This window comes from Poeciliopsis prolifica, unplaced genomic scaffold (genome assembly GCF_027474105.1).
Source record: "Poeciliopsis prolifica strain line A6 unplaced genomic scaffold, Auburn_PproV2 SCAFFOLD034, whole genome shotgun sequence".
Classification (NCBI taxonomy): Eukaryota; Metazoa; Chordata; class Actinopteri; order Cyprinodontiformes; family Poeciliidae; genus Poeciliopsis; species Poeciliopsis prolifica.
The window spans coordinates 3,773,772-3,800,880 of NW_026562409.1; the positions used below are offsets into that span (position 1 = coordinate 3,773,772).

The 27,109-nt window shown below is 36.0% G+C and overlaps 3 protein-coding genes and 1 long non-coding RNA gene across 4 annotated transcripts; 1 reads left to right on the plus strand and 3 right to left on the minus strand.

Moving 5' to 3' along the window:
* Positions 1-279: 279 nt before the first annotated feature.
* Positions 280-6,323, minus strand: zgc:153292 (uncharacterized protein LOC100003014 homolog). Its single transcript, XM_055051805.1, has 12 exons — positions 6,168-6,323; positions 4,609-4,810; positions 4,479-4,511; positions 4,252-4,373; positions 3,789-3,897; positions 3,171-3,203; positions 3,050-3,082; positions 2,726-2,959; positions 1,619-1,722; positions 1,359-1,524; positions 1,206-1,261; positions 280-765 (listed from the first exon to the last, which is right to left on the minus strand). Exons 1-11 carry the CDS (start codon positions 6,230-6,232, stop codon positions 1,217-1,219), a joined length of 1,146 nt encoding a protein of 381 aa, XP_054907780.1. The 5' UTR covers positions 6,233-6,323; the 3' UTR covers positions 280-765; positions 1,206-1,216.
* Positions 6,324-7,109: 786 nt separating this feature from the next.
* Positions 7,110-11,069, minus strand: rusf1 (RUS family member 1). The gene is made up of 14 exons (XM_055051806.1): positions 10,700-11,069; positions 10,542-10,619; positions 9,955-10,069; positions 9,836-9,881; positions 9,732-9,764; positions 9,540-9,645; positions 9,094-9,195; positions 8,310-8,380; positions 8,043-8,227; positions 7,905-7,962; positions 7,764-7,828; positions 7,561-7,683; positions 7,408-7,473; positions 7,110-7,339 (listed from the first exon to the last, which is right to left on the minus strand). Exons 1-14 carry the CDS (start codon positions 10,847-10,849, stop codon positions 7,254-7,256), a joined length of 1,284 nt encoding a protein of 427 aa, XP_054907781.1. The 5' UTR covers positions 10,850-11,069; the 3' UTR covers positions 7,110-7,253.
* Positions 11,070-12,551: 1,482 nt separating this feature from the next.
* Positions 12,552-15,807, plus strand: LOC129373743 (uncharacterized). Its single transcript, XR_008607401.1, has 3 exons — positions 12,552-12,935; positions 13,968-14,173; positions 15,123-15,807. It is a non-coding gene; the product is annotated as an uncharacterized LOC129373743 (long non-coding RNA).
* Positions 15,808-16,245: 438 nt separating this feature from the next.
* prr14 (proline rich 14) lies at positions 16,246-27,081 on the minus strand. Its single transcript, XM_055051897.1, has 9 exons — positions 26,984-27,081; positions 26,036-26,198; positions 25,895-25,960; positions 24,366-24,406; positions 21,348-23,972; positions 20,349-20,490; positions 19,264-19,373; positions 18,721-18,789; positions 16,246-16,942 (listed from the first exon to the last, which is right to left on the minus strand). Exons 1-9 carry the CDS (start codon positions 27,079-27,081, stop codon positions 16,609-16,611), a joined length of 3,648 nt encoding a protein of 1,215 aa, XP_054907872.1. The 3' UTR covers positions 16,246-16,608.
* Between the last annotated feature and the right edge of the window lie 28 nt (positions 27,082-27,109).

Genomic DNA, 27,109 nt, shown 5'->3' on the forward strand with positions numbered 1-27,109 from the left:
AAACGTTTTTACAGAAATCTTTGTTTTTTTCTTTTTTAAGCAAAAAGTGTTTTTGTTTGCTTCTTAATTTTTCAAAATGTATTTTTCTCTATTTTTTCAGATATTGTTTTCCAAGAAAAAATTCAGTAATATTTTGAGGAAATTTGTTTCTAAAAATCATATTTTCAGAAATACAATCTGGAAAAAAATTCCCCTAATTTTGTCTTTAAAAACAACAACAAAACAAACCAAAAAAAGTAAGTCAAAAATTTATTCTTTTGTTGGCCCTAAGCCTTTTCAATAGATGACGGTTTTTTTCCACTAATCTAAATTCAGCATTTCAGATACCCACAGTGATAAAGTTGAAAATCATGGTTCACATTAAAATGTGACTTATAATCTGCAAACCTTAACATTTTAATATTAAGTTTTATTATATTATGTCAGCATAATATCCCAACTAGCATTGGTGAATCATCCAAATGCTGTGATATCTAAAATGGAACCATGACACATTGCAACATACCATCAACAACTGAAATGAAAATCTCCAGAAATACAAAATGCAAAAAATCAAAATGTTTATTTCTAATGTCCAAAGTAAAAAAAAAAAAAAAAAGGATTAAAAATTAATACACGACGAAAATTCCTGGTAGATCCTCAACTGCAGTTTCTGTCCAGAAAATAAAGACTAATGTTGATCAGTCTGTCGTGAAAGTGACATTTTCACACAAAAAATCTCATTCCTGTTCACTGGTCTGGGAATGAGACCATGATTCAAATGACCTGGAAAGAAAAGTTAGAAAATCTTAAAGGTTGCAGTTAGATGTCCCTGAAGGTGACAGACTGTCTAGGATGAGTTTATAGGCTCTACAAAACATGTTCATTACACTTACTGCACAAAACAATTCTTTAATAACAAGATTTTAGTTCAGTTCAGAGTGAGCTGTTTGAGCTGTCTTCAGTTGCTAGAGAACGGGCTGCTTACAGACCGGGAGTTTCTGCAAAGCCTCATTTTTCAAACAACAAAACACATTAACATATCGACTAAACATGGCAGGACGTCTTCAGAAGCAATAGAAACCCCAATGGAAGTATAAAGAAAGACAGCTTTAAAATCACTCAATGAATATTTACAATTTGGATTGAAATTCCTTAACTTTATTTTACATGAATTAAGACGATGCATTCAATGAAGAAACCGAAACAGAAAAACAAAAACTTACCAAACTAACTGCTATGTGACCACAAAGGCGCTGTCTTGGATCTTGGCGTTAACATACTAAGTAAATAACAAAGAATCAAAAAGGAAATTTGATATTATCAAACATATAATGAAATAATACAAATGTAGTTTAGCTGAAATGTTCATATCTTACATCCAGTCCTCTGGGGGATTTAATTGCCTCACGTCCGTTGCAGCACAACAAAGAAAAAGGTCTCTCCTTAGTTACTGAATGCTGTTTGAAGCACAGACCAAAAACTTTGGCAGGTAAATAAACATCCCAATCAGCTGCATGCTCCTCTGTTAGATCACAGACCATCCTGTTAGGGGAGCAGAAATTGTAGATCTTAATTGGAAACTGATTAACTTCATTTTACTAACAATAATCTATGTAAGTTTCAAAGTATGTTGTACCTGTCAATCAGCTGCGGTGTGATTAAATCTACACAGCCTGTCTGCTGATGATAAATAACGAGAGCAGTTGTGTCCTTTAGATGATCTTTCAGCTCACGATTAATCTAGTAAAGTAAAAAAACACATTGTGAAAAAACTGTTTGATAAGCCAATATTATATCAGATTTTAAGGTAAACCCGTATCACAATTAAATTATGCCATCCAGCAGCGACCCCAAGAGGTGGCAGAGGGGTGCCATGGTCCCTCTTGAAATATCCAGACAATCATATTCAGGTCAGAGAAATGTGTAAAGTTATCTTGTTCAGTCAAGACATAAATGTATAAATACACCAATTTATAAAATTAATACTTTTTTTTAGCTGTGCCCCTCTAAAATTTTTACTGGCTTGGTCTATGAAAATTTGCTGGGGGAACCACTGACAACATATAAAAATTTATACAAATTGGCAATAAAACAATAATTCATGTAAAAGGAGCTCTTATCATGATTAGAGTACATGTACTGTGAACAGAGTTGGATAGAAACTAGTTATTTTTACTCACATATACTTGAGTAATTTTTTGTAAGAAAAAAATACTTTTAGGAATACTTTTTACTACACCTGCATAATTTTATTATGAAGTATTTCTCCTCTTACTTGAGAAAAATTTCTAGATTTTCCACCCACAGAATGAAAAAACCAACATGTTATAACCAAAACGCCACCACACACATAGAAAACCTAATTTGGAAAAAAAAAAAATAATTTTTGTTACGTATACAAACTATTGATTTTTGGGTCCTTAAAATACCAAAATTTACATTTAACTTTATATTTTGGTCCGTCTCATTATGTAATTTTGAAATATTAAATGACTGATTGGTTACTCTGTACTTGAGTAGACTAAAAATACTTTTTACTTTTACTTCAGTATAATTTTTGGGTGCTCTGTCCACGTCTGAGTGTGAAATATATTGGTATTGTTTTCAATAAAGCTACATTTCTGTAAGTAAAGACTTTATTTAATCTTTCTGAACTGCACTTTTACAAATCTTTCTTAATTGACTTTTATCAGCTTTCTACTTCATGCTGCAGTCACACCAGTTTAATAAAACACACACTCACTCTGTGGACTACGTCATGAGGCAGCCTGGAGAGGATTCTCAGCGGATACCCAAAGTGTGCAATGATGTCGGCGATGTTCTTCGCCACGGCGGACGGGAGGCAGGACTGCATGGGGACGGCCTCCACCCACCGGGAGTAGAAGTCTGTCAGCGTTAAAATGTACCTGTGTCCATTCAGCGTCTGCGGCAGCGGCCCCCTGACGTCCAGTCCCAGCCATTGCCACGCCCCTTTCACCTGGAACCATAACATCCAGTAGTTTCGAAAATAACAACTGTTCAATTGAATTTCTGACCAACTTTTAAGTAGTTATGAAACAGAGAATACCTCTATGACATTGTCAGAGTCTTGATACTCTCCCTGTAGAAATTATTTTGATAGAACAATAACAATTACACACTATTTGCACAACACAAAATCTCAATTTTAAATGTTTGAGGCTACTTACATTGAAATCATGATCTGGAGCCCATTGGATATTCTGTTGATCAGTGAAAAATAAAAAATTGGTCATAAAAAAATGTATTAGATGATCATACAAGACTTAAACCCACTATCATATCACAACATTATCAAAGGTGACCTATAATGCTTTCTTGAGCAGTTTAAGGTAAACTCATCGTTTACAGATGCATCTTTGAAAAGCAGAAATTAAGCCTTCTACGCATTTAACAAGGATGCAGCAGTGATGTCTGCATGAGAAAACATTAAAAAAGCACTTGTCTTTTCCAGTAGCCATTGTACAACGCACACTGCGTTGCTAGGTGACGGGAGGAATTCCAATAGTGTTGCTAAGTAACAGCAACCCTACTGTCACATTCAATGCCTGTTGAATGTGACTCAATATTCAGAAGGTTTTTGAAAGGGCTAATTTTTGAGACACCAAAATATTAACTTTTTGCCCCTCCAAAAAACTAAAAAAATGCTGGGTGCTTTTATTAAAACGTTTAGCTCCTTTCAGAAGCAGTAGAACCCCAAATGGAAATATAAAACCTGCAAAATATGAATGAAGAAGAAAGAAATATACCTGTTCGATAATCAGGTGTGAAACTGCTAACCCACCTACCTGTGGCACGCAGTAATCTCCATGAAAGAAATGTGGAAATGAGTCGATCTTCCTCAGCCGCTCATCAACTATGATTCTCCATTTTTCTGTGTTTTTATGATCTTTATCTCTGATTATAAATACAGAAAAGTTTAACACATTAAACAAGTAAACATCCAAATATGTCCCAAAGAAAGAAACATGGATGCATCTGCTGCTAAAGAAGTACCTCTAACGAGAAAAGTTCAGCCATTTCTGCTTGACTTTACATCGATACAGTGTAGGACTAATTTTTGACTACTAGTCCTATTTGAAAACTTGTGTAAAATTGTAAATATATAAGAAAACCGAATTTTTTTATCAGAATTATAAGAAAAAATCACATTCTTCAACAAACTGAGCTTCTTCTCCTTTTTCAGTTGATTAACCTGGAAGGTTCATGAATTATCGCTTAATGTTTTGAGTTTTTAATAGGGTTACATACACTGTTTGCTGTTCGTCTCTCTGGTTGAGTTCTTTGTTTTCAACGTTGCTGTTTGTGTCAACAGGAGGAGATGTTGCAGATGAAGCTGACTCTTTCTCCGAAGATTTAGCACTTATATTAGGCTGAATTCGTATCAAAAAGAAGCAAATGAGTGTTTGGTATCATTATATATTTACAAACCAATCACATTTTGGATAAAAACATTTAATGAACTTCTTAGGTTTTACCTTCTGTCTCCTGTGTCCTCTGCCAGGAGAAACCTGCATAAAAAGGTGATGTAATAAGATTTTTTCAAAAAGCCAGAATATGAAATATATTTAAATGAGTCCATTCAAATTAGGAGATCTGAACACAAACCTTGTTTTTCTGAGTTTTGTCATGAGGTGAAAATATGGTGGGAACCGCGTCGTCTCGAAGAGTCACACACTTCCCCGTTCTGTCGATGTGCCGTTCCTCGAAATGATTGATACAAAGCACGGAGAAGCGAGTTGGAGCCCAGTCTTTCAACTTCATGTTGGAGAGCCATTTCTTAAGCTTTCTGGGATTGTACAGCGGAAACCTGCAGTAACACGTCAACCATTCGATCAGAAAATAACTCCTAGTTAAGGGAAATTTGAGTATTAATAAGCTTTAAAATGGGTCTCTAGTCCAGCTGTTTCCAAATGTTTCAACAGTGCTACAAAATATATAAAAACTAACTTTCATAATGTTTTCTTGTGATTTTTATTTACTATTCAATAATTATTAATTAATTTAGCCTCTCTGCTAACCTCATATCTCCTGATTTTAGCTGGCAAGGAATTCTGTGGTTGAAAATTTTATCAAGTAATATATTGTGACTTTATAAATCTGATGTTTTTCATATTACCTGGAAATAAAATTTTCCACCACAATCCCCTATTTTGATTTAAAAATAAATGTAACAAGCAGTGTTTTCCACAGCAGATCTGTTCCTTTGGTTTTTTTCTGGACAGAAACATTTTTATTTTGTGCTAGTTAAGTTACCTTGAGGAGCAAAGCATCCAATAAGAAAGATTACCATGGCAAATGACATTTCAATGACTTATTTTAAATAATGTTTAATAATGATTTGCATTTTATAACAAAGAAAATTTTATCTTAAATTCTTCAAACTTGGACTAAATTGTTCTACACTAAAGCAGAATCAGTGAAGTTTTTGAACGGGACCAGTTCTAAGGTGATTCAGTTGCAAAAAATATATTTTTTTATGAAAACAAGTGGCAGTAATATGGATCTTTAGTGAACAAATAAAATAACGGCTTCATAAATTCTTCTCAAACCCCACAGTTTGTCATGGCAGGTTCTGGTTGTTGTTAAAGGGGATGTTTTTTCTTACTATCCCCACATACATGCTCATTACGTGGAATTGCTGCATTCTGCTTGGCATTTTTAGATAGAAAACATTTTAAACCAGTCTGAATAATGAACTGAACATGATAAATTGTCTGATAACGAGGATACATCGGAATTTATGTCAACAGAATTAAAATTACATGTTTACTGTTGTGAATTGGTGCTGTTTATGTGAACTAGATTACTCCAAACAAATAGCAAAATACTTAAAACCAAATTTGAGATTTGTAAAACCTTTGTTTAATTTGTGAATGTTCAGGAATGGGCAGTTTCAGTGTTAAAGTAGTTTCATTTTAGCACATTTCATGCCAGGACTCGAAGTGAAGACATTAGCCACTCCACTTAAAACCCTAAAAATATATTTTTTACCTTTTATTTTGGGATAACTATCAACTCGGATGTTGTCTCGGTTCTGCACATTAATATAACGTTGGAAAACAACTTCTAGAACAATTTATTTTGTGCTAAGAATTATTATTAACTAGCATGACCTCTCCAAGCTAGTTACCTGCTATTTATTTACATATTCGCAAAGAACTCACTTAAAGAACTTAACATCCGGGTCTGTCGAGGTCTCGCAGTTGTAAGCACATTTATACCTTCCCATTTTTTTACTCCATAAAGTTAATGTTCGAACAAAACGTAATGTTTTTAGAATTCCAGCGTTTACAGCAAGGATAAACGTTAGCGATAAAGAATACCCGACATCCGGTTTGTATTTTCAAAATAATAGCTCTATGTAAACCGTTGTCGACAAAAAAAGTGAAATATTTTAATGTTTTTTGGAAAATTCTAATACTAATTTCAAGGGGAATTTATAGTTTAAATTAATTAGTACCCAAAAATAAAAAGTTCCTTAAATTCAACTGGTTACTTTTTTTTTAGCCTAACGGATATTGGTAGGTAACAACCGGATGTTATTGAGTTTTTTCTTGTATTTTTTTAACACTGCCATCTGGTGGCTAAAATATGTTATTCTTTTCAACTACACAGCTAATGTGTAAGTACAAGCACCCATGTGAATTAATTCAATACAAATGTAAACTCTTTTGAACATTTATTTAGAGCATCTTTATATTTAAAGTGAAATTTGTAACTGTAACAACAACAACAAAACAAGTTGCACTTTAATAACACAACTTATAGCAAACTTTTAGGATATTTTCTGGGAGTTTTAAATTTATTGGTTTCTGGGCATAAACCCATTTTTTATAAGCTTAGCTTGTAATTTTGAAATCCAAGCTAAAATTAATTATTCTTACAATTGATTGCTCATATAAATTTCGGGAAAACTAAAAAATGTAGCTGAAAATGTCAGAGTCTGTTAGGATAGCAGGAAACCCAACATGATTTCAAACTTGTGCATCCAATTTATTTATAAACATGAGCTGTAAAATTATTCGAACGAAACATTAAAAAACACAAATAAAAAATATTTTCATGCCTATGATTATGGAGTAGAAGAAATATGAGGAGAACGAAACTGACAGTTTAATCGTTCTTTTTATTAACAAATTATACAAAAATATTTACATTCTTCGACAATGGTTCAGAGCTGTAACATTTTAATTTTAAATGAATTAGAAAACATAAAAAAATTAACACATTTAATAAACCAAAAAAGCAGCTCAGCTGTTTTTGGTTTTCCACTCCACTCGCCACTCATCCCAGTCCAGCAAAGTCCTTTCTGTGTCCCATCCTGCAGCTTTAATACCTAAATATTACAGATTTATTAACAAATCATGTTCACAGAGACACAATCTCAAACTTGTGTAAGCTCACCTTTGAAGAGCAGAGAGAAATGAGCCTCCATCTGCTTCTGACTCTGATGCACTATTTCCCACAAATCTTAAATTAAGAATAAAAATGAATGTGTATTTAATGAAGCATTGAAACAAATTCTTGTGTAAATGCAGAGCAGAAAAGCTCACTCACTTTGCTGCGTTGGTTTCAAAGCGGTTGGGCAACTCAGCATGTTGCTGACACAGGCAGCCTGGCACATTGCTCTGATTTCATCACAAACTGATGCGTCTGTTCCCAAACAAACACAAATGCAGCCTGCAACAAGCAGAACAAGGTTGAAAAATATTTAAAATTTAATAAACTGAAAAGTCATTCAATGGAAAAGGGTAAGATACCGTTTCTGATTCCCAACAGGAACGGCATGTTGTTTTCCTTTAAAGCCAAATTCAGCTCCTCTGAGCTATAAAACACACAAAGTGAGTCAAAACAGAGTTGAAGTTTTAATCTGTGTTAGCAAAAATTATCTCTGAAAGTACCTCTGAGCAACATCTTGTAACCTCACGCCAAGTTTAATTGGTGTGGTTTTCCCAAACTCTGAGAAATATAAAAAAAATATTAAAAACAGAACAGGAACCACCTAAAAACCAAGACAAAAATAGAAAGTTTTAACATACGTAGGAAAACGGGTTCTCTCTGATTGGCCTCCGATGGAGTCAGGATTCGTCCGTCCTTCAGATACTGCTGCATCACGATGGAAAGCCTCGCCTCGTTGAAGGTTTCCATGACAACCGAACGCACAGCTTTGTAGTTGGCGAAGAGGTGAAGGACAGTAAAGAGGAAGAAGAGAGAGAGGGTCAGGCTGAAACACACACAGAATGAAGAATTATGAAACGTTTAAAAAGACAAAATGTGTAAAAGTTGAAAATAAGGTCAAAACTTACACTGGATTATCAGTGACAAGAGGAATCAGTAACAGGCTGACCAGCAAACCAGCAAGATTCACCAAAGTTTCCTGCAGAAAACATCAGAGAAATCAAATTTTATTTATTATATCACTCAATTTATGTAGATGTTATTGAAAACTTCAATTACTTTATTAGCTCTATCACTAAAAATACAACATTTAAGTTTAGAATATAACATCAGACCAACATAAAGAGATTTAATACAGAAGGCTCGGTGCAACAAAAATCCCATCATGACAGTAAACAAACAAACAAATAGATAAGTGCTTAACACAAAGTATGACAGAAAATCTATGAAATAAAATAAAAAATCAAATGAAAAAATAAAAAAGAGATGGGGGTTTAACTGTATACACTGCAGGTTTTATAAATAATTTTTTATTAAGCCCATAATGACAAAAAATGAATAAAATACAATACAAAACATTTGTGCTAAGCAAAATATAATAAAGAACTTAATTTAATTTTAAAATGTAGCCTCATTGAAAATATTGCTGGTAGTAAAGACACTTTGACACAGTGACACAAAAAAAAATATTAGATTTTTTTCAGTGTATATGAAAAGTATCATAAAAAATAAGAAGCATTTTTATTAATTAATCAAAAAAATTGCTGTCTTTTCAACAATGATGTTTTTTTCTATCTTACCCAAAGTAAATAAGACTTTCCAGCAGTGAGAGCTGGTTTACCGCATGTTTGATTACACCACATCAGAGCATGATTTACATTTTAATTCACATTTTGACAAAGTGGAGATCACCTGACTGCCATCTTTGGCAGAGATATCCGCCATGTTGTCCCTGCGCGCCTGATGAACAGTGAGTGCAGCTCTGGTCGCTCCTCCGGCGACGCCAACAATAGACTGAAGAAAACAAAAACAGGTAAAAACAAAACAGATTTTATATTGTAATCTGTAAATTATGCAAGTTTATCTATAACAAAAACAAGTTTGTTTCAGACATTCCAGGATTAAAAGTCTTAAAAAGCCTGGATCACAATGCATGAACACCTACATATTTGATTTAGCTTTTTTCATTAAGATTCTGTTAGAACCCTGGAGCTAAACTCAAACTGTAAGATTTCACAGCGTATCTGGACTGGAAATGACAAAAATTCTGAGAGTTAAATGAAAACTATCTCAAATATTGATCTCACAGAGCAGCAAACTAAGCAGATGCTTCTCTGATGTAAATACTTTATTTTTACCTTGAATATTCCTGCAGTGCAAACTATCAAAGTGAAGCAGGCCGGAAAGTGAGGAGCCAAGATTTCCATGAACATTGCAATGTCATTGAGAACATCAGCAAAAAGCCTGAAAAGGAATTACAACATTCAATAATTATGACAATGACAGCTGTAATTATATGAGACCAGAAGTATATTAAATTTCATTTATACCTCCACTTTTTAGCCTCTGAATCCAGCTTACTCCTGAAGTGTAGAGAAAATAATTTAAAGCATTAACAACATTCAATAAATTTGCAAAGCAAATCGTAACTTACCCTTTTCTCCAAGCAAAGAGGATTCTTCCCAGCATGCCAGTACCATCTGCAGATAACACACTCTTTTAAATAACATAATTATTCATGTATTTTTATAGATGTTTGTGTTAAAGTTGCACCTCTTAATAACCAGGTAACTGTGGCTGCAGCTACAGTCGCCTCCTGGTTCCCAACGCCAGCACCTTTGAGGGAAGCCTGCGTGGCCAGAGTCCCGGACAAAGAGCTGGAAAAAGCCTGGAAATTAACAAAAAACTTCAGTCTGGCAGCTCAGGATGTCTAAGATACAGCATTGTTGATAGGAGAAGAAGAGGAGTACATTTCCGCCAAAAAACTTAGAAAATGTTTAGATTAACCTTGGAAATTTTCACAAAAACTGGGAAATTTCTGAATTTGAAAAAAAAGAAAACTCATGCATTTTGAAATTAATTTAAGAAAAAATAAAGAACTTTATAATTTCTAACTTTAATAAATTCTTGAAAAAAACTCAAAAATCAAACATTTCCAAGTTTTTCAAGAAAATTTCTGACAGTAAGAAAATTTCTGAGTTTACTTTCTCATACATTTTTGACTTTTGAAGTTAGAAAATTTCTGATGTTATTTTCAAATTTTCTGAGTATTTTGGCAAAAACTTGCAACATTTTTCTAACTATCACGACCCAAAAGGCGATCATATGATACTCGGTATAGATTTAAATACCCACTGCACCTGAAGAGTATCCCAGAACTGGTACTGAAGATAATCACTGCTGACACTTTCTGGGTATCCTTGGGGCAGAAAGACGCTCTGAAACCAACAGTTAAAGCGTCAAAATCTCAGTTGTTTTTAATGAACTAAACAAACTACAAAATACAAAAGACGCTTACTTTAAAGAATCCAACAACTGAGTTTCCTCTTGGCCCAGCGTTACTCCCATCCCTCGTCCTCTTCATCACTCCATCACTTACTGAATATTTCCAAACCTCCCCGCTGCCGTATCTCTCAGTAGCTAACGTAAAACTTCCGTTTTTATCCATTGTTGGTGTATTGGAGAAACCAGTGTGAAGTATAAATGTACTAGAATATGTTAATGACCAGAATATGTAACATTTAATGTGACTTTAGATGAACGGGGAGTGTTTTGGTTCACTGTCGACGTGTCTTTCAGTTTCTTCACGGTACTTCCGTGTTTACATCCGGGTTCGTTATTATCCAACTTCTCATTGGTGGACGCGGGCGGAAAGGCGGGGCTTAAAAAGCACAAACTCAACCATCCAAGATGACACATTTCATGCTTTTATCAACAACTATATTTGTTGTGGTGTAATAATATTGTTTAATTAGCAAAATATTATACACACTTATACAAATTTTATCCACTGGAAAGTCCATTCTGAAGACTAAAAATGCGTTTTAAAGACCTCCTTTATAAAAACATTTGCATTTTAATTTGTTGTCCTTAATATTATGCTGTATGTCCCAATGAGCATTTTTACTTTTTGTTCTTTGGAAATTTAGAGTTTGAACAAATCTGTGATTTATCGATGTTCAAATGAAAAATGTAAAAACTTGTAATGTTATTTTGCCAGTCACATTCATAGATTTTTTTTCATTTATTTTTCTTGTTAATTGTAAAAGTAAAAACAAATTAATGTAGTACACAATGAGCATTTTTTAAAGAAAAGAAAACAAAAATGCAAAAATTCAAAAAATCAAATGTATTCAGGATTGAATCATAAAAAATCATCCACCTAACCATAAAACCAGTTTGTACTTCCATATAAATACTTACTTCCCTCTGTGCAGTGCTGTGGAAACAATGTTTCCCCCTAATTCTGAATTTTGTTTTGATCCTTTCTATTTTTCTAACACAAATCTAAAATAAAATCAAATAAAGGCAACCTGACTTTATATTAATTATGACATCCTCATTCATTTTAAAGGGGTAAAACAAGTTATTTAAACGTCTTTGTGTTAAAAAAAGTTAATGTCATCATTAATATTCAGTCACATTGACAAGGGAGGTGATGCTTTATGTCTATGTTTTGATTTTGCATATAAAAGAAGAATTTAAGAAAACACAAGTCAGAATTGTGAGATTAAAGGATTCAAGTAAAAAATCTGAGAAAAAAGTAAAAATTATATTCTGAGAAAAATAGTCATAATTTTTAGATTAAAATCAAAATCAGAATTTTGAGATCAACAGCAAAATTCTGAAAAAGTCAGAATTTTTAATTTAATGTGAAAATTTTCAAAAGAACGTCTGAATTTAAGAAAAAAAAACTGAATTCTAATATTAAAATTCAGAAATTAAAGTCAGATTTTATACAAATAGCTGAAAATAGGCACCAGCAGCCCTTTTGACCCCCCGGGGGACAAAATGGTGAAAAAGTCAGAATTTTAAGATTAAAATCAGAATAAAAAAATAATAAATAAATCTGTATTTTGAGGCCAATAGAGTTGATGTTTAGTTTTTCCAGTGGCCCTAAACTGACTCCTCTATAGGAACCATCATGAACGAGCAGCCCAGGCGTCCAGACCCTCCCTGCTCTGTCTACCTGGTGAACAGGTGTGTGTCCGTAGTGGGACATAAAATGTCCTTTCTGTCATCACTGAGTCACCGGGGTGTGAATGAATGTGTCTTATCTCTGTAGGTTAGAGAGCAAACGGAAGAGGAGAGCAGGAGAATCCAGCGGCTCCATAATGGCAGATGTTTCATTTTAATCCGGGTAACTGAGTCTCACCTGAAGGCGCTGCAAGTACCGACACACCTCGGCCTCAGGAATGTGAACCGGGCAGAACTGGGCCCGGTTCACAGTTCGCTTCTTCTTTTTTTTGTCACAGCGACTGACAACAAATGCAGGAAGTGAAAAAAAAATCTCAGGGGAGGAAAAATAAAAGTGTGACAAGTGCAGAGAGAGACGCGGATCAGAGGGTGTGGAGGTTTCAGTCCCGGTTCCGGTCATAGGGAGCGAGTCACCGTCTGAGGAGCCGACTGGTTTCATGTGATTTTTACCGACTGGGAGACGGAGATCGGTTTTCACCGGCAGAAGGAATCATCGATACTTCTTGATTGATCTGATTATTGGACTCCAGGAGTGGATTCCTGCCAAAACTCACCAGGTTTGTGTTTTAATTGAACGTTTAAACGGAGAATCAGATAAATTCTCCTTTTATAGTGTATGGTTTCTGACATTTTAAAGGCGCAGTAACAAATGATAAATTCAGGAAATTGCAACTAGAAATCATTTTCTCCCATAATGTGGCGCCCCTTCTATTGTGGCGCCCTTATATGTTGCTTTTTGTGTCACTGTAATGTAGTGATAAAAACACTGCTTTATTTAAGACAGACATCTGTTTTTATCAGCAGGGAGAATCGCTCAATCACCGATCCTGCTTTATTGATCTGTTTATTGGACTTTCTGTTAAAAATCACCAAATTTCTGTTTAACTGAAGCTTTAAGTAGAAAAAAAATCATATATAAAAACAACAGCCTGATTAGAGGAATGGTAAATCAGGGGTGCAACAATGTTCTTTCTGACACATTATAGGTGTTAAATATTGAAAATGAGAAATAATTCCTCCTGTTTTGCTTCGGCTCTTCCATAAAGTGGCGCCCCCTTTGTCACGGCGCCCCTACAGTCTCTTTGCACCACGGCAATGTGGTAATAAAAACATTGCTACATTTAAGGAAACAAACGATTCACATGACTGGTTCATGTTACACAAGTTCAGAAACATTTCCTAAAACAAAAACCAAACCAACAAAACCCTGGCATTCCTTTGAGTCGTTGACCGATCGATGCACAGATTAAACACTAACTTGAATTTTATGTTTTCGCCATGACAACACACCAGCCCAGCAGGCTGCTGTGTCATTCAAGTCTGTCCGCTTTTTTTCTTTGTTTCTTTCCTGTTTATTTTGCTCCAGTGCCTCGGTACTTTTATGTGACAAACCAAAACCTCTTCAAAAACTCCCATGATCGTTGAGCAACATGCTCAAAATGAGCATGACTCATTTGATTTGTTGCAGATGACCCTGAAATGCAACTTAACCAAATTGATCAGCGGGAATGACATGAAAAAATAGAGTGTTTAAGAGAATCACTATATGTCACTGTAAATGAGAAACTAAAACTTGTCTTATTTTGCAGATATGGCACAGGAAGATATAGAAATAGGGCTTGACACGCCACTGAATCCTGTTCCTGGCTCAGCTGAAGATCAAAAGGACGATGATCACAACATAAATCAAAGCAAGGACAAAGATAAAATAGAAAACTACAGGAAACTGGCCATTTGCAGCATCATCTGTGGTTGTTCCTGTTTGGGATACAAAGCACTGGAAAATTCATTCCAGGTACTCCTGATTTCATTTGGATTAATTTATACATTTCAAATCCAGTTTTTGTTGGTTTCAGTTTCTCTTTGCAGGATCTTCAAACAGCTGTTAGCATAATTACCACAATAAACCATTTTCAACAATATTACTACTACTAATAATGCATTATGTAACTTTTATAAGATATTTTTTACATATTTGTTGAAATTGTGACAATTTGGTATCATCTTTCTAACTATTTTAAAATTTTACATGAAATGTAAATGTAAAAAAATAGCCCTTTTTCTCATTTTGTTTTATTTTGTATATTTAAGATGTCCTCCAGTTCCAGTGTTAAATATTGGAATTTAAAGTTTATTGATCTTTTGGAAAACGTACTTGGATTATTATACCAATCTGAAATAGTCTCAAAACAATATTATCACTTATCGCAATACGTTCTGGGACAATTTATCGTCCAGCAAAACTTATTATTTTGAGTTATAAAAATTAAAGTCCAAGTTTACTTATATAGCACATTTGCAGTAAGCCCAGCTGACTAACATGCTTCACAATATCTGAAGCACCGTAGATAGATGTATGATAAAATAAAAAAACATTAAATTTGATAAAAACATGTTCTTAAAATTTACACTAAAATGTTGATAAAATAACAGGATAAAAGTTACAGCAATTTCTCAGAAAATTTGGATTAAAAACTACCAATATTTGAACACCACACTTAAATGCCACTTTGCAATCTGAAATTCTAATTAATTTGAGCATTTTTGTTAATTTGCATCTCCTGTGAGGTTAAAAGCTAGTATGATGCAAGTTAAAAATAAATGATGCTAATGATGGTAGGAGTGACAATTGGTAAGAGGGGGCCCCAAATTCAAATCTGCCCAAGGCCACAGAAAGGCTTGGACCGGCCCTGCTGGGTATCTTAAACAGTTTTTGGTTACTAATTTTTATATTTTTTCCTCAGGTTGAACATGAAGAGGACAAAGTCAAAAAACTAAAGTATTCAAAAGCGGCGAAAAAGTACGGCATAATCTCCATTGTCACGCTGTTTGGGCTCCTTGTCCTCATCCCTGTGCTGCTAGTTTTCATCTCATATCTTCTGACATTGAGAGACTAAACGACTTTGGCAGAAAAACAAAAAGATTCTGTGAACAACTTTGTATTTTATGGAGCAAAGTAACAAAAACAAAGCTGTGATCATTGACTATCATTAGAAGTTACAACCACTACTTTTATCTCTCCAGTATTTAATGTAAACAAAACAGACAGCATTCATGTTTTATACCCTGTGATATTTATTTAACAAATTCATTTTTTTAAAATGAAGATGTAAAGTCCAGGATTGCCTTGAAATTTGAGTTTGAAAAGTTTTTAACCTCTCTTGAAGATTTTCCACACATCCAGAAAAACTGAGTACTTTCATGTATTTTAATTGGGATTAATTAATAAAAATCCTAAAGAAAGGCAAAATAAACTTTCAAAAGCATACCGTTCTGTAACAACTCAATCCTGAATATAGTTTATTATTACAAGAAATGTATGAATTGTTACTGCGTATACTAAAATCACAAATACAAGAGTAAATAAAACATTTTGGGCTTTCAGAAATAATAAAAACAAATGGCATAGTGGTGATTATGGCAGTACTTCAAAATGACATTATCTTGGCATTATTGCATTGTTACTTTACCTGTATGTTTTTTTTTTATTAAATATGTACAAGTATTGTACTTTTATACAAACGATGTATTTTATAATAAAACATGTTTTTAAACATGAAGTTGTCTTATTAATTCTAAAAAAAGTTTTACAGTTAAGACAACCTCATTTACAGCAACAAACAGCAAAAGTTATGATCCATGTATAAACTTGGTCGTAAACATGCCCACTTTTCATGCATTTCAGTGGAAAAAACTAGAAGAAAAGGCCACAGGTGGAAAATTTCAAACCCAAATAATTGATCGGTTTCCGCCCTGAGCTGAGTAAAGCGTCGTCCAAGTTGCTGGAAACTTATTTGATTGTACATTTGAAAAAAAAAACATATTTACAAACAGTTTATTGTAAATACAAATCTCTTGCTGGCATCCTTTATATATATAAAGCCTTTAATAGAGAAAAAAAATAGCTGCCATTATAACTCAATGATGCTGCAAGGAGATATGAATACTTCACTTCAGAACGAAAATACAAATCAGAGAATAGAAAAAATGAGTGATAATACTGTACAAAATGTCAAGGAGAATTTGTTTTATTTATCTGAAGAGCTTCACCAATAAGAGCAGCCTGGCTGTGGAATAAATAAAACAATTTGTACAAATGTGTATAAATAACTTCTCCAAGTTGACACTTTTGTTCTATGATGCAGAGTTCTTCAGCTTGCAGGCTACAAATGCTACAGATTTATTTAACTGGAGTTTTTCCACAACTTTTAAACACGGACCGGCGCGACATTACGTCATGATCGCACTTACAGGACCAGCATTGTCCGTTTCTCTTTCGTCGCTCTGATCCTGGATCAGCCACAGAGTCAACTCGTCCAGCTTGGAGCACAGCAGGGAGTCCACATCCTGGACGCTGAGGGACGGCGTGTCTTTGGGGAAGCCGCCTCGTCTCGGCCTGGACGAGGACGGACCCGACTTTCCAACACCAACCAGTGGTTTCTTTGGCTTTCTGGCCTCGCCCACTTCCAGGAACTCCAAAAACCGTTTGACACGCCTCGGGCCAAACCAGGACTCGGACCCGTTCTTGCGGTTGAGCGGCACCTCAAAAATGGTTTCCAGGCGGCTGAAAGACAAACCAGTGGACGGGATTAGGACTGAAACTACCCATTACTTTAGTAACTGATTATTCTAGCAATTATTCTGACAATTTATCAATTATTCTCATGATTAATCAATTTGTTTGACAATCAATTAGCCCAACTAATGTGACGATTAATCAATTAGTCTGAGTTAATTGGATAAAAAAATTGCCACATTTTGCAGATTTTCCATTTAACCACTTAAGCCTATCTTATACAATATTACAAATACAACCAAAGCAGCAATTGAACAAATACATTTATCTAAAAATCATTAACATACTATTTAATAATTCAATAATCAATGAATTGTGAACTAAAAAAAGGCCAATTGCTGAAAAAAACAATACAGTCAGAGCAGCAAGTAATTAAAATTGTACAAAATATATACATGCCTTGCATTTAAGAAATAAAACTTCAATGAAGAACTTCCTGCTCTCCATTTATTGATAAGATCCATCAATAATCAACTAATCAGCTCTATTGTTGATGAATCAGAAAGGGCTTTTCAAATGTTAGAAATATTTTTTAGCTGCAGATGATCAAGCATTTTACATAACAGAATATCATCTTAATTAAAAAAGGAATTAAATTTTTATTTGCATCTTTTGATGCATTTTTAATATTGTATCAAAAAGCTAAAATGAAAAATTTGTTGCATATTCTAAAAAACATTTTTTATCCAATTAATCGTCAGAATCAATTGATTAGTCAGTTTCTGAAATAAAGGTTACTTGCTCATTTTACCGGCATTTAGAAATAGAAATAAGTTTGACAATTATAATGGACATAAAAACAGGAGATGTTTGTTTGGCCTGATTTAACTTCAGAGAAAAGAAAAATGGTTTCAACTGTACATGATTCAGGTCAAACATGCAGCACTAATCAAGGAAAAGGGCAATAAAAACCAATCCAGCCCCTTGTGAAAAAATAATTACCCTGAAAATCCAACAACTGCGTGAGTCACTCCTGGCAGCAATAACTGCCTCCATAAATTTGCGATAAGTGGAGATAAATTACATCATGCAAGACTCAGTCACTGCAGTTCCTCCTCGTGTTAAAAATAGGTTGTTATGAAGTAATTATACAACAGAAACACGACTATGACGTCTGTGGTGGACGTTAGACGTAGATTAGACTGGCACTCATCATCATCATCAGCTGCTCTTTTTTAAGCTGCCATCATCACAGGGAGTCGCATTCAGCACTTCTGCTTCTTGGTTTCTTTATTTTATATTCAACACACACACACCCATGACCACAAGCTGCCAGCAGTCAGCTCAGAAAGGCAACGTGCTCAAAGACCAGATCAGGAGTTATTTAAGCAGATGACTCCGGTGTGGTTCTGGTTCGTCGCTGCACAAACACTACAGGGAGCTGTAAAAACTGCGAAGGAGACATGGATGGGTGTTTGAAGATGCGACCAATTATTCTCCCTTGAACAGGTTAGGATAGGTCTATGCAAAACAAGTGTATTTCTTTTTTGCACTAAATCATTCTTAGATCATTAAAATTGAGTCTGCTCAGTTCACAATGAGCTGTTGCAACATCTTATTTCAATCCAAATAAGCTGCTGCTGGCCGCTGTCCTTAAATCGACGTCAACACTCGCAGGTAAAAATGGCTCCAAACAGATGCACAATTGTACAACTGAATAAAAGACATGCAAAATGTGAATTTTGCAAAATAGGTCCTCTTAAAGCGTCGTAACTGGGTTGATATTTTCTATATAAAAACACAAAACATGCATGATTTGTGCTTACCTTTCTGGGGGTTTGCTGAAATTCTTATTGGTGTAAATTTCTTCCAAACTAAAGTCTTTCTTCTTCACCCTGATGGGAGGCAGAAAGAGAGCAATCAATATAAATCATGATGTTTTTAAACTCAAAGCTTCTCAGGGAGCCACTTTGTTCACATCCTGTGGCATTAAAGTTCTTTATTCTGATAAATTGTCAGAATATGAAAGAATTGAGGGATTCTGTAGGATGTAAATGCTGAAGTCAAAGTAGCGGCATAAAGTGGCAGTCTGGTTCTGAACTAAAAACAAAATGGCACCAATAAATGATCTGTTGGCAAACTATGAAATGGCTGCTAGGAACAGATATCTAATCAGATACCTGACCCACATGTACAGTCATAAAAGCTGTTGCTCAAAGGAAATTAAATGGTTACAAATGAATGAAAACTTTGCTGGAATGACCCAAAAACTCAATAAATGTAAAACTTATTTTAGATAAATTGTAAAGATAATGTGTGCGAATCAACTGATTTATTTAAAACTCGGATCCTGCGGCGTTTCTACGTACCGGACTGGTTTGGGCAGACCCATGGGAGTCAGGTTGGTCTGAGGTTTTGGCAACGTTTTCCGAATCCGGATGGAAGAAACCTTTTTTTGTTCTTCATGTTTCTTGACAACCTTGAACAAAAACATCCCTTTTATAAGACCTGCAGAAACATTAAACATTGCTTCCTCTTGTAGTAGTGAGACAGGTTAGTTTTATACTTTTCCTCTCAGCAGTGCCAGGATTTTGTGATAATTTAACAGAAAAACAAATCCATCCTCTGTTGAAAGGGAGTTGTGACCCAATCAAACACTCTTAAACAAATGTTCCTCAGAGGGGAAAAATTATGAATAGATTTAAATTAAAGTCACTTTTCTCCTAAAACCTTCTGTCAACAGCTAGAAAGTTGAAAATAAGGAGACAAAAAGACTATGCTATTATGCTATCAGTTATTAAATTATTGTGTGATTTTTCAAAATAATTTATTTTTCTTCCATTTTTAAAATTTTTTTCATTTGTTTATGTCACAAAATCCTGACATTTCAGCAACGGTGTGAACACTTTAGGGCTGAGACGATTAATCAGATGAATTGTAATTAATCAAGTATTGAAATAATTATCAACTAATTTAGTGTTAGATTAATTGTTAACTGAAACACAAAAAAAGCCATTTGCTAAAAAAACATAACATAAAAACATATTTATAACAGTAATTAGGTCAAAACTGTTCAATAAATTAATACATTTTCCATTTAAGATGCAAAAACAACTTTGTTTTCTCCTGTTATCAACAGATCAGTATATTGATGTTAGACAAGCAGAAAGCACAGTGATTTCACATTTGAAATATTGTTTTTAGCTGCAAATTATCAAGGATACACTCAGCAAGAGCTTTGTATGCAAGAAAGGAATTGAATTTATTCAAATATTTTAAAATAATCTAAATATTCTCCAAAACAGTCCGCAGAATGTGCCAAGGTTTTTAAATCCAATTAATCGCCTGAATAAGCAACAGATTAGTCAATAACTAAAATAATTGCGAGTTGCAGCCTTACTTGTCTCTGTTCAAGTTTAAAAACAAACAAACAAACAAACAGAACCATACATACTCTGATTTCAGAGTCAGACAGAGCTTTTTCCTCTCTCAGCCCAGCGTCTTCAAACTCCTGACTGGAGGAGCTGGTGTCTTCGCCGTCGTCCTCCTCTTCGCTCTGCTGCCTTCTCGCCGCCTCGTATGGCGGCGGATTCTCACTTTAAAGAGTCCAGAGTCGACATGAGAACAGCAAATCAGAGAACTGGGTCTTCAAAAACAACTTCTTATGACAAGTATTTCTGTCTAGTTTTCAGTACACCTGAAATAAGACACAGGTAACTTATATGCAACTTTTCAGCAAGATTTAGAAGCTTGTTTAGAAATTGCCTATTTTGAGAGTTTCTGTACTTTCACTTGGTTTTCTACTGCCTCCAAAACATAACCCTTAAAGTGCTGAAAAACCGTTAGAGGATTATAAGTTAATGCTTTTTTGTGTCTGGAAAATGAGCCGTTTCAAAACCTCCTGGAATATAAAGTCACAAATCTGCAGTCGCTGCCCCGTTACCTAGCAACCCCAGCGGAATTCCTCCCGTTACCTAGCAACCCCAGCGGAGTTCCTCCCGTTACCTAGCAACCCCGGCGGAGCTCCACCTGGTCTTGCTGATATTATTTCGATTTAAAGTGACAAGAGGCCGTAATTCTGAAAGGATCTCAAAATAGGCAGAACTGAAATCTCATTATCTAAGAATGATGTTGTATAAAAAAACATTATAAACACGATTGTATCGCCCATAGAGCTGCCATAACCTGTTCTATATTAAAGTACTACTTTAATAGGGTTAGGGAAAAGTATTAGTTTCACTTATAACATGGGAAAATGTCTGGCAATAAGAGAATCTGACAATGGAACTTGCACTTTTTCATCAGCATTAGGGAATTAATGATTCATCCATTTTGCTGAAAATTAACTTTTCTGTCATTTCAACTGTAGTAAGATATTTGCCTGGAAACCAGAGAGAAAATATTTAGTAAGATTTGGTATTTTTGCAGTGTGGAGACTAGAAAACGTCCTGACCTGGGATCCAAGGAAGCAGCAGAACTAGATCCTAAAGCGAAACCTGGGGAATGCCAAACAGTGGAGCAGGAAGAGGAAGGAGGCGGCGAGGGAACTCGACTGGAAGTGCCGGCATGGGCAGAAGTTGCCCTGCAGTCTGATTTCTTGGAAAGGAAAGCCAGAGGGCTTGAAAGGAAACAGGAGGCGAGGGCAGTGAGGGAGCTGCAGGGGGAATGTACATGAGCAGGTGAAAGGTTGAGGGTCATGGGGTCATAGGAAGCAGATCTTCTGGACGGATACACCTCCTTCCGCAGACAGAGAGGGGCGATCTCCCTCTCCACCTCCACACTGCACACCGTGTGTCGGCGCGCCCGCCGCAGCGACCTCTGATGTAGCGTAGCATGCGTCCGGTGGTGCGGCGAATGCGGAGGGGAAACCCATGGCGAGTTGTCGTGATGGAGGATAAGAACGTCTGGGCACGAGTAGCTGCGCGACAGTCGCCTGGAGACGTTGGTTTCTGAAGAGCGCATGCGCGTTGCGGCCAGGTCTGCGTCCTCCACCGTGACGGACCGGGATCCCTCCTCGGTTTTACACATCCTGCTGTGCAGATCCCTGCATCTCCTCCTTTGGGCATCTTTCCTCCTTCGCCTCGCGTTAACAAGCCTGATGCTCGGACTCCGATTACAATTACTGATTTCAGAAGCTTTGAGAAAAGTTTCGTCTGTCACGGTGGCAGAACTCCCCTGTTCATTTTCCGTAACAGCTGCATCTTCCTCGTTTAAGAATCTAGAATGGACCAGAGGAAGCTGGGGAAAAGTAACTTTGTCAACGGAGATTTTATCTCTGCCATTTTTTGACTGGCTCTCTTTGGTTTTCTTTTGCTCTTCGGCTAAGACCGAGAACTTAACGGCGCTCCTCAGGCTGTTCCTGAGTCTCTTGGACGGCTGGTTCGCTCCTCTGGTTGGTGCGTCTTTGCTTTTAAAACCCGTGCTCATCGGTTCCAGCTCATCAAGCGACAAGGCAGATACCGAACTGCTCTCCACTTCTAAACTCGCGTGATTTGGCGGTTTGCGTTTTAATTGCTTCTTATATGCGTTCCCACACTTGGTCGCATGTGGAATTTCCTTTTCATTGGGACGGACAAGAACTACAGACAACCGCTTTTTCACCAGTGGTTCTGCAGTCGGGCCAGGCATGGTGGTTTCCACATCCATACGATTATCGTCGCTGGATATCATCGGGATCCGTTTGCAGGAACTACTGGGCTTGACTTTTTTGCACTTTGAATTGTTCTGCAACTCACTGCTGCTTTTCTCCAAGCAACTCTTCCTGTCCTGTTCACTTTTTGCTTTTGCGTTTGCTCTTGTCGACGTCACCTGCCTTTTATTATCCGGTTTCTTCATCTCATCTGCGCCTCTCTTTCTCTGGGTTCTTGCACCCTTTGTCATGTCGCCTCCTGAAGCCATGTTCATCTTTTTCCTCTTCACGTCATCTTGGGAAGCACAGTTCGGCTTCAGCCGCCTCTTTGCTCTTGCAAACTTTGACACCGAACACATCTCGGAGATTTGTTGGCACTCCATCTGTTCTGCACCAAAAGAAGGCTTCAGTGGACTTTTGTTTGTGGCGAGGCCATCGAGCTGAAGTTGATTTCTGTCTTTAATTTCAACCAACTCGTATCCGTTTCCCGTGTCTCGTCTTGAGAGTGGTTTTACGCTGGACAGCTTGCCTTTCTGGCCCTCCACAGCAGTGTAAACGTTTAGGTCTGACTCATGCGAGGCACTTTTATGCAACAGGAAAGAGGAGTCAGACGGTTCGCCGGCTTCTTCAGAAGCAACACAAACCAGAGGCACGACGTCAGGTAAGTTTTCATCTCCCCCACTTATTGCACATTCAAAACCGCATGCAGTCCTGCATACCGATTCATTAAAATGCAATTTTTTAGACTTTTTGGGTGCAGTGCTTATCTCACTTTTTGTTTCTGCAGAGTCAACTACACTTTGTGCTTCTGTCTGATGCTTATCACCTTTCTCCGATGTGTGGACGTCGGTCGCATCATTCGCCTCGAAGACGTCATGCGCGGTCAGAGGACTTGTGGCTCTGAAGAGCTTGACAGGAGTCATGACAATCTCACTGAAGCTAGCCATCTTTGATTTTAGGGACTGAAAGAACGGGCCGATCACCCATCCCTTCGAGACCGAGGCGTCTTCACCAAGGTCGCCGCCAGCAAAATCCTCGCATGCGTCCATTTCAGGTAACTCCTGGTATGCGTCCGTTTCAGGTAAGTCCTGGTATGCGTCCGTTTCAGGTAAGTCCTGGTATGCGTCCGTTTCAGGTAACTCCTGGTATGCGTCCGTTTCAGGTAACTCCTGGTATGCGTCCGTTTCAGGTAAGTCCTGGTATGCGTCCGTTTCAGGTAAGTCCTGGTATGCGTCCGTTTCAGGTAAGTCCTGGTATGCGTCCGTTTCAGGTAACTCCTGGTATGCGTCCGTTTCAGGTAACTCCTGATATGCGTCCGTTTCAGGTAACTCCTGATATGCGTCCGTTTCAGATTTGGTAGCTTCAGGGTTTCGCATCGTCTCCTCTACAAGTGGTTTCTCCAAAGGAGAGACAATGTTCTCACTCTCTGTGCTTTCTGAGTTTTTCCACCTAGAAAATGACACGGAAAAAAAGTAAGGCTGAAAAAAATTGATCATCTAAATAATCACCAACTAATTCAGTAATTAAATGTCATTAATTGGAGTATACTAATTAAATTATTCCAGAAAAACTCAATTTGGTAATTAAGCCAAAACAGTACATAAAGTTCAAGTAGCAAAATGGTTGTCCATTTTACAGCAGAATGTGCTGTTTTTGTCCAATTATCAGATTAAAATAATTGTTAGCTGCAGCTCTAGAAAAAAAGATGACTCTTTCTTTGAAAACAACATATTTTTATTTAGTAAACTTGTAAATATTTTCCCCAGCTTTGGAAAAAACTAACATTTAACAAGAGGAATAGCACAGACATGTATGCTGAAGAAAGTTATAATTCACACTTACTCATTTTGGTGCTCTGCTATAGATCTGATTGAAAACCCAACCTGCACATAAACACACATTCACACAGTTTGTTGGTTTAGGTGCAACAAAAACACATTTAACCTGCCAGGGATTCGCTTACATGTGCATGAATGTTCCTTCAACTTTGTTGGTTTCTAAAAGTGAATATTTGTGCAGAAGCTTCAGCTTATTGAGGCTCAATGTGAAAACACACAGCGATATTTCAATGAATGTTCCCAAACACAAATACAAGTTAAAACCCATTCTAGGTGGAAAAAGCGGGTTAATGTTTATCTCCTGGATCAGCAGTTTCCAGTTGATCCCAGGCTTGAGGGAGATTGCTTGGATCAGACGACGCAAAACCTAAGATCTGTGATTACCATATTTAAGTCCAAATTACTTATTTGCTAATGAATTAAAATTTTTTAAATACAAGAATTTCAGACTTTTAGGACGCGTAAAACACGTAGTTTCTCTGATGCATGCAAGAAACCTTCGTTTTGCTTTAGAATAATTAGAATAAAACCTAAATTTATAGAAACAAAGTGTCACGAAATCAGCTTACTATAAAGAAAAACGATGCAAAACCGGGAGTCAGAAAAGCAATGTTTAAATTAGGGGTTACACCAACTGCTCGATTCTTTACTCTGCAATCAATATAGTTGTTCTGAGGCTATTTTCAAGTAATATAATGGTAAAAATGGCAAAATCATGCAAGAACACATTTTCAAAGGTGAACTTTAAATTCTAATGTACTGGAAGACATTGTTAATGTCCAAAATAAACAAAAACCAACAAATAAAATGAATTATTATTATGTCTACATCAGCAAAAGTATCCTTAAAAAAGGGCGAGTAGAGATTAATGCAACAAACTGAAAACTTTTTTCATCTAGTTTTAGAAAAAAAGACAATAAATTATAAAAATGGAAATTATTGAGTTTGTTTTAGTTGATCGTTTATCATTATCATTGTGACAGGGCTGAAACTAAACATTCAAATAAATTTCCAGGAAACATTATTGCTCATTACATCTTTAAATCAAATATTTTAACTTCATGCTTTGTGGTGAAAAATTAAAATCAAATTTGGGTTACACATGTTTTTTTTTTTTATTAAATTTTTTTCTAGATTTAAAGTTTGGGACTTTAGGGTTATGCTATATAAACAAATGTTGCCGTAGAGAATATCTACAACAAATTAAAAGTTTTGCACCAAATTCTTTGCTTCGAAACGCCACCGTGTAATTTTCTAAACGAGGAAATGAGGTCAATGAATGCGAGGTTCACTGTTTAATATCGTGAGTCTGTTAGTAGGTCAGATAAGACACTAGATTGGTTGTTTATGTCGGGTGCAGCAGACCGTGACAGAGGATTAAATCACTTCATTACACCTCCTAATCCGCACACCACAACAACACTGCTTTTTTAAAAGACAAATTAAGAACATTTAACACTTTAATACGACCAGTTTGGTTCCAAATCAGCTGATTTTGTTAAAATGATATGAAATCAAGGAAAGAAAGTTAACCTTGTTTGGTTCCTCATGTAGACGTGTTCTTCCTCCTCTCTGCAGCTTTGACTGTGATGCTTGTGCCTACACAGCATAAAACCAGAAGTGCTCAAGTAGAAGATGTTTATTTCATTTTTTTAAGTAAGGTAATTGGCATACCATGTTTGCCGCTTCTCTTTGCCTCTTTGAGGAGGGCGGATTCGGTCCAGATTGTCTCTGGGCAGCCTGGATGTCTGCACAGTCCAGCTTTTTCGGGGTTCTGGCTCTGATGTCCTGGATGCGGCCGCTCCTCCGGTGTCCAGACGGTCCATCATGAGCACAGCTAAAAGCACAATTAATAACACGGCTTTCTTTATCGCAAAGAAAAATAAATAAATAAAAATACTTTTTTTCAAAAAAGAATGAATTTGGGGTGCCATGAAAACTCACAAATCTGCTAATTGATAAAAAATACACATACATAATCAGAAAAAGACATTATAGATGTAGAGCTGTGAAAATAAGTGGTTCCATGAATTGTTCTGATAAACAACAATATTAATAATAATAATAATAATAAATAACATTAAAGTTGATTTAGTGAAATGCAAATAAAAACTATGTATGGGTGAAAAAACCTATTTAAGAAACATAACAAAATTCAACATTTTCTTAAGAAGTGTTTGTCTGCCACAAGAATAACTACAACACAAAATTCCTCAGAGGTATCAAATACTTAATTATAAGACCACATTTTGTATTGCAAAGTTTTTCTGGTATAAAAATTTGTTTGATATTGATTAAAAAATGTAAAAACTAAGTCTGTCAGAGGATTTGATGTTCTCGAAGCACTAAATACAAGTAATAATGAATTTTCTAACAAAAATATATTCTTGGGAATAAATAGATAGATCCAAATTGCCAAAATTTACAAATAACAATTCAGATAGCTGAAGCTATAAGCAGTGATTGATTATTGAACATAAAGAAAAAAACATTTTTGTTTCATGTTAATCAAATGAGACAGTTTGTGACTAAATCCGATTCTACATCAGCTTTGAAAGATAAACAAGAAGCCAAAAAACAAAAACGTTAAGAAGAAAGCAGCAGCTAAAGCAGCAACCATACCTGGGGGTGACGGAAGAAAGGGGGAGGAGAGGTGACGCAGGTTCACTGAGGGGGGGTGCACTACACACGGGAATTGGGGGAATAGCATCTTCATCCATTGGACAAACTACTTGTGAGAGCGAGTCA

Excerpts from the sequence above, each read along its gene's own strand:
- zgc:153292 (XM_055051805.1), bottom strand. The coding sequence starts at position 6,232 with ATGGGAAGGTATAAATGTGCTTACAACTGCGAGACCTCGACAGACCCG. Across the intron at positions 4,512-4,608 it reads ACAAAACTCAGAAAAACAAG|GTTTCTCCTGGCAGAGGACA; the intron begins GTTTGTGTTCAG and ends CTTTTTATGCAG. Across the intron at positions 1,525-1,618 it reads ACACCGCAGCTGATTGACAG|GATGGTCTGTGATCTAACAG; the intron begins GTACAACATACT and ends CTCCCCTAACAG.
- rusf1 (XM_055051806.1), bottom strand. The coding sequence starts at position 10,849 with ATGGATAAAAACGGAAGTTTTACGTTAGCTACTGAGAGATACGGCAGC. Across the intron at positions 9,646-9,731 it reads TCAGAGGCTAAAAAGTGGAG|GCTTTTTGCTGATGTTCTCA; the intron begins GTATAAATGAAA and ends ATTCCTTTTCAG. Across the intron at positions 8,228-8,309 it reads CTTGTCACTGATAATCCAGT|CCTGACCCTCTCTCTCTTCT; the intron begins GTAAGTTTTGAC and ends TGTGTGTTTCAG.
- prr14 (XM_055051897.1), bottom strand. The coding sequence starts at position 27,081 with ATGGATGAAGATGCTATTCCCCCAATTCCCGTGTGTAGTGCACCCCCC. Across the intron at positions 23,973-24,365 it reads ATAGCAGAGCACCAAAATGA|GTGGAAAAACTCAGAAAGCA; the intron begins GTAAGTGTGAAT and ends GTCATTTTCTAG. Across the intron at positions 19,374-20,348 it reads TGTCTGACTCTGAAATCAGA|GTTGTCAAGAAACATGAAGA; the intron begins GTATGTATGGTT and ends TTTTTGTTCAAG.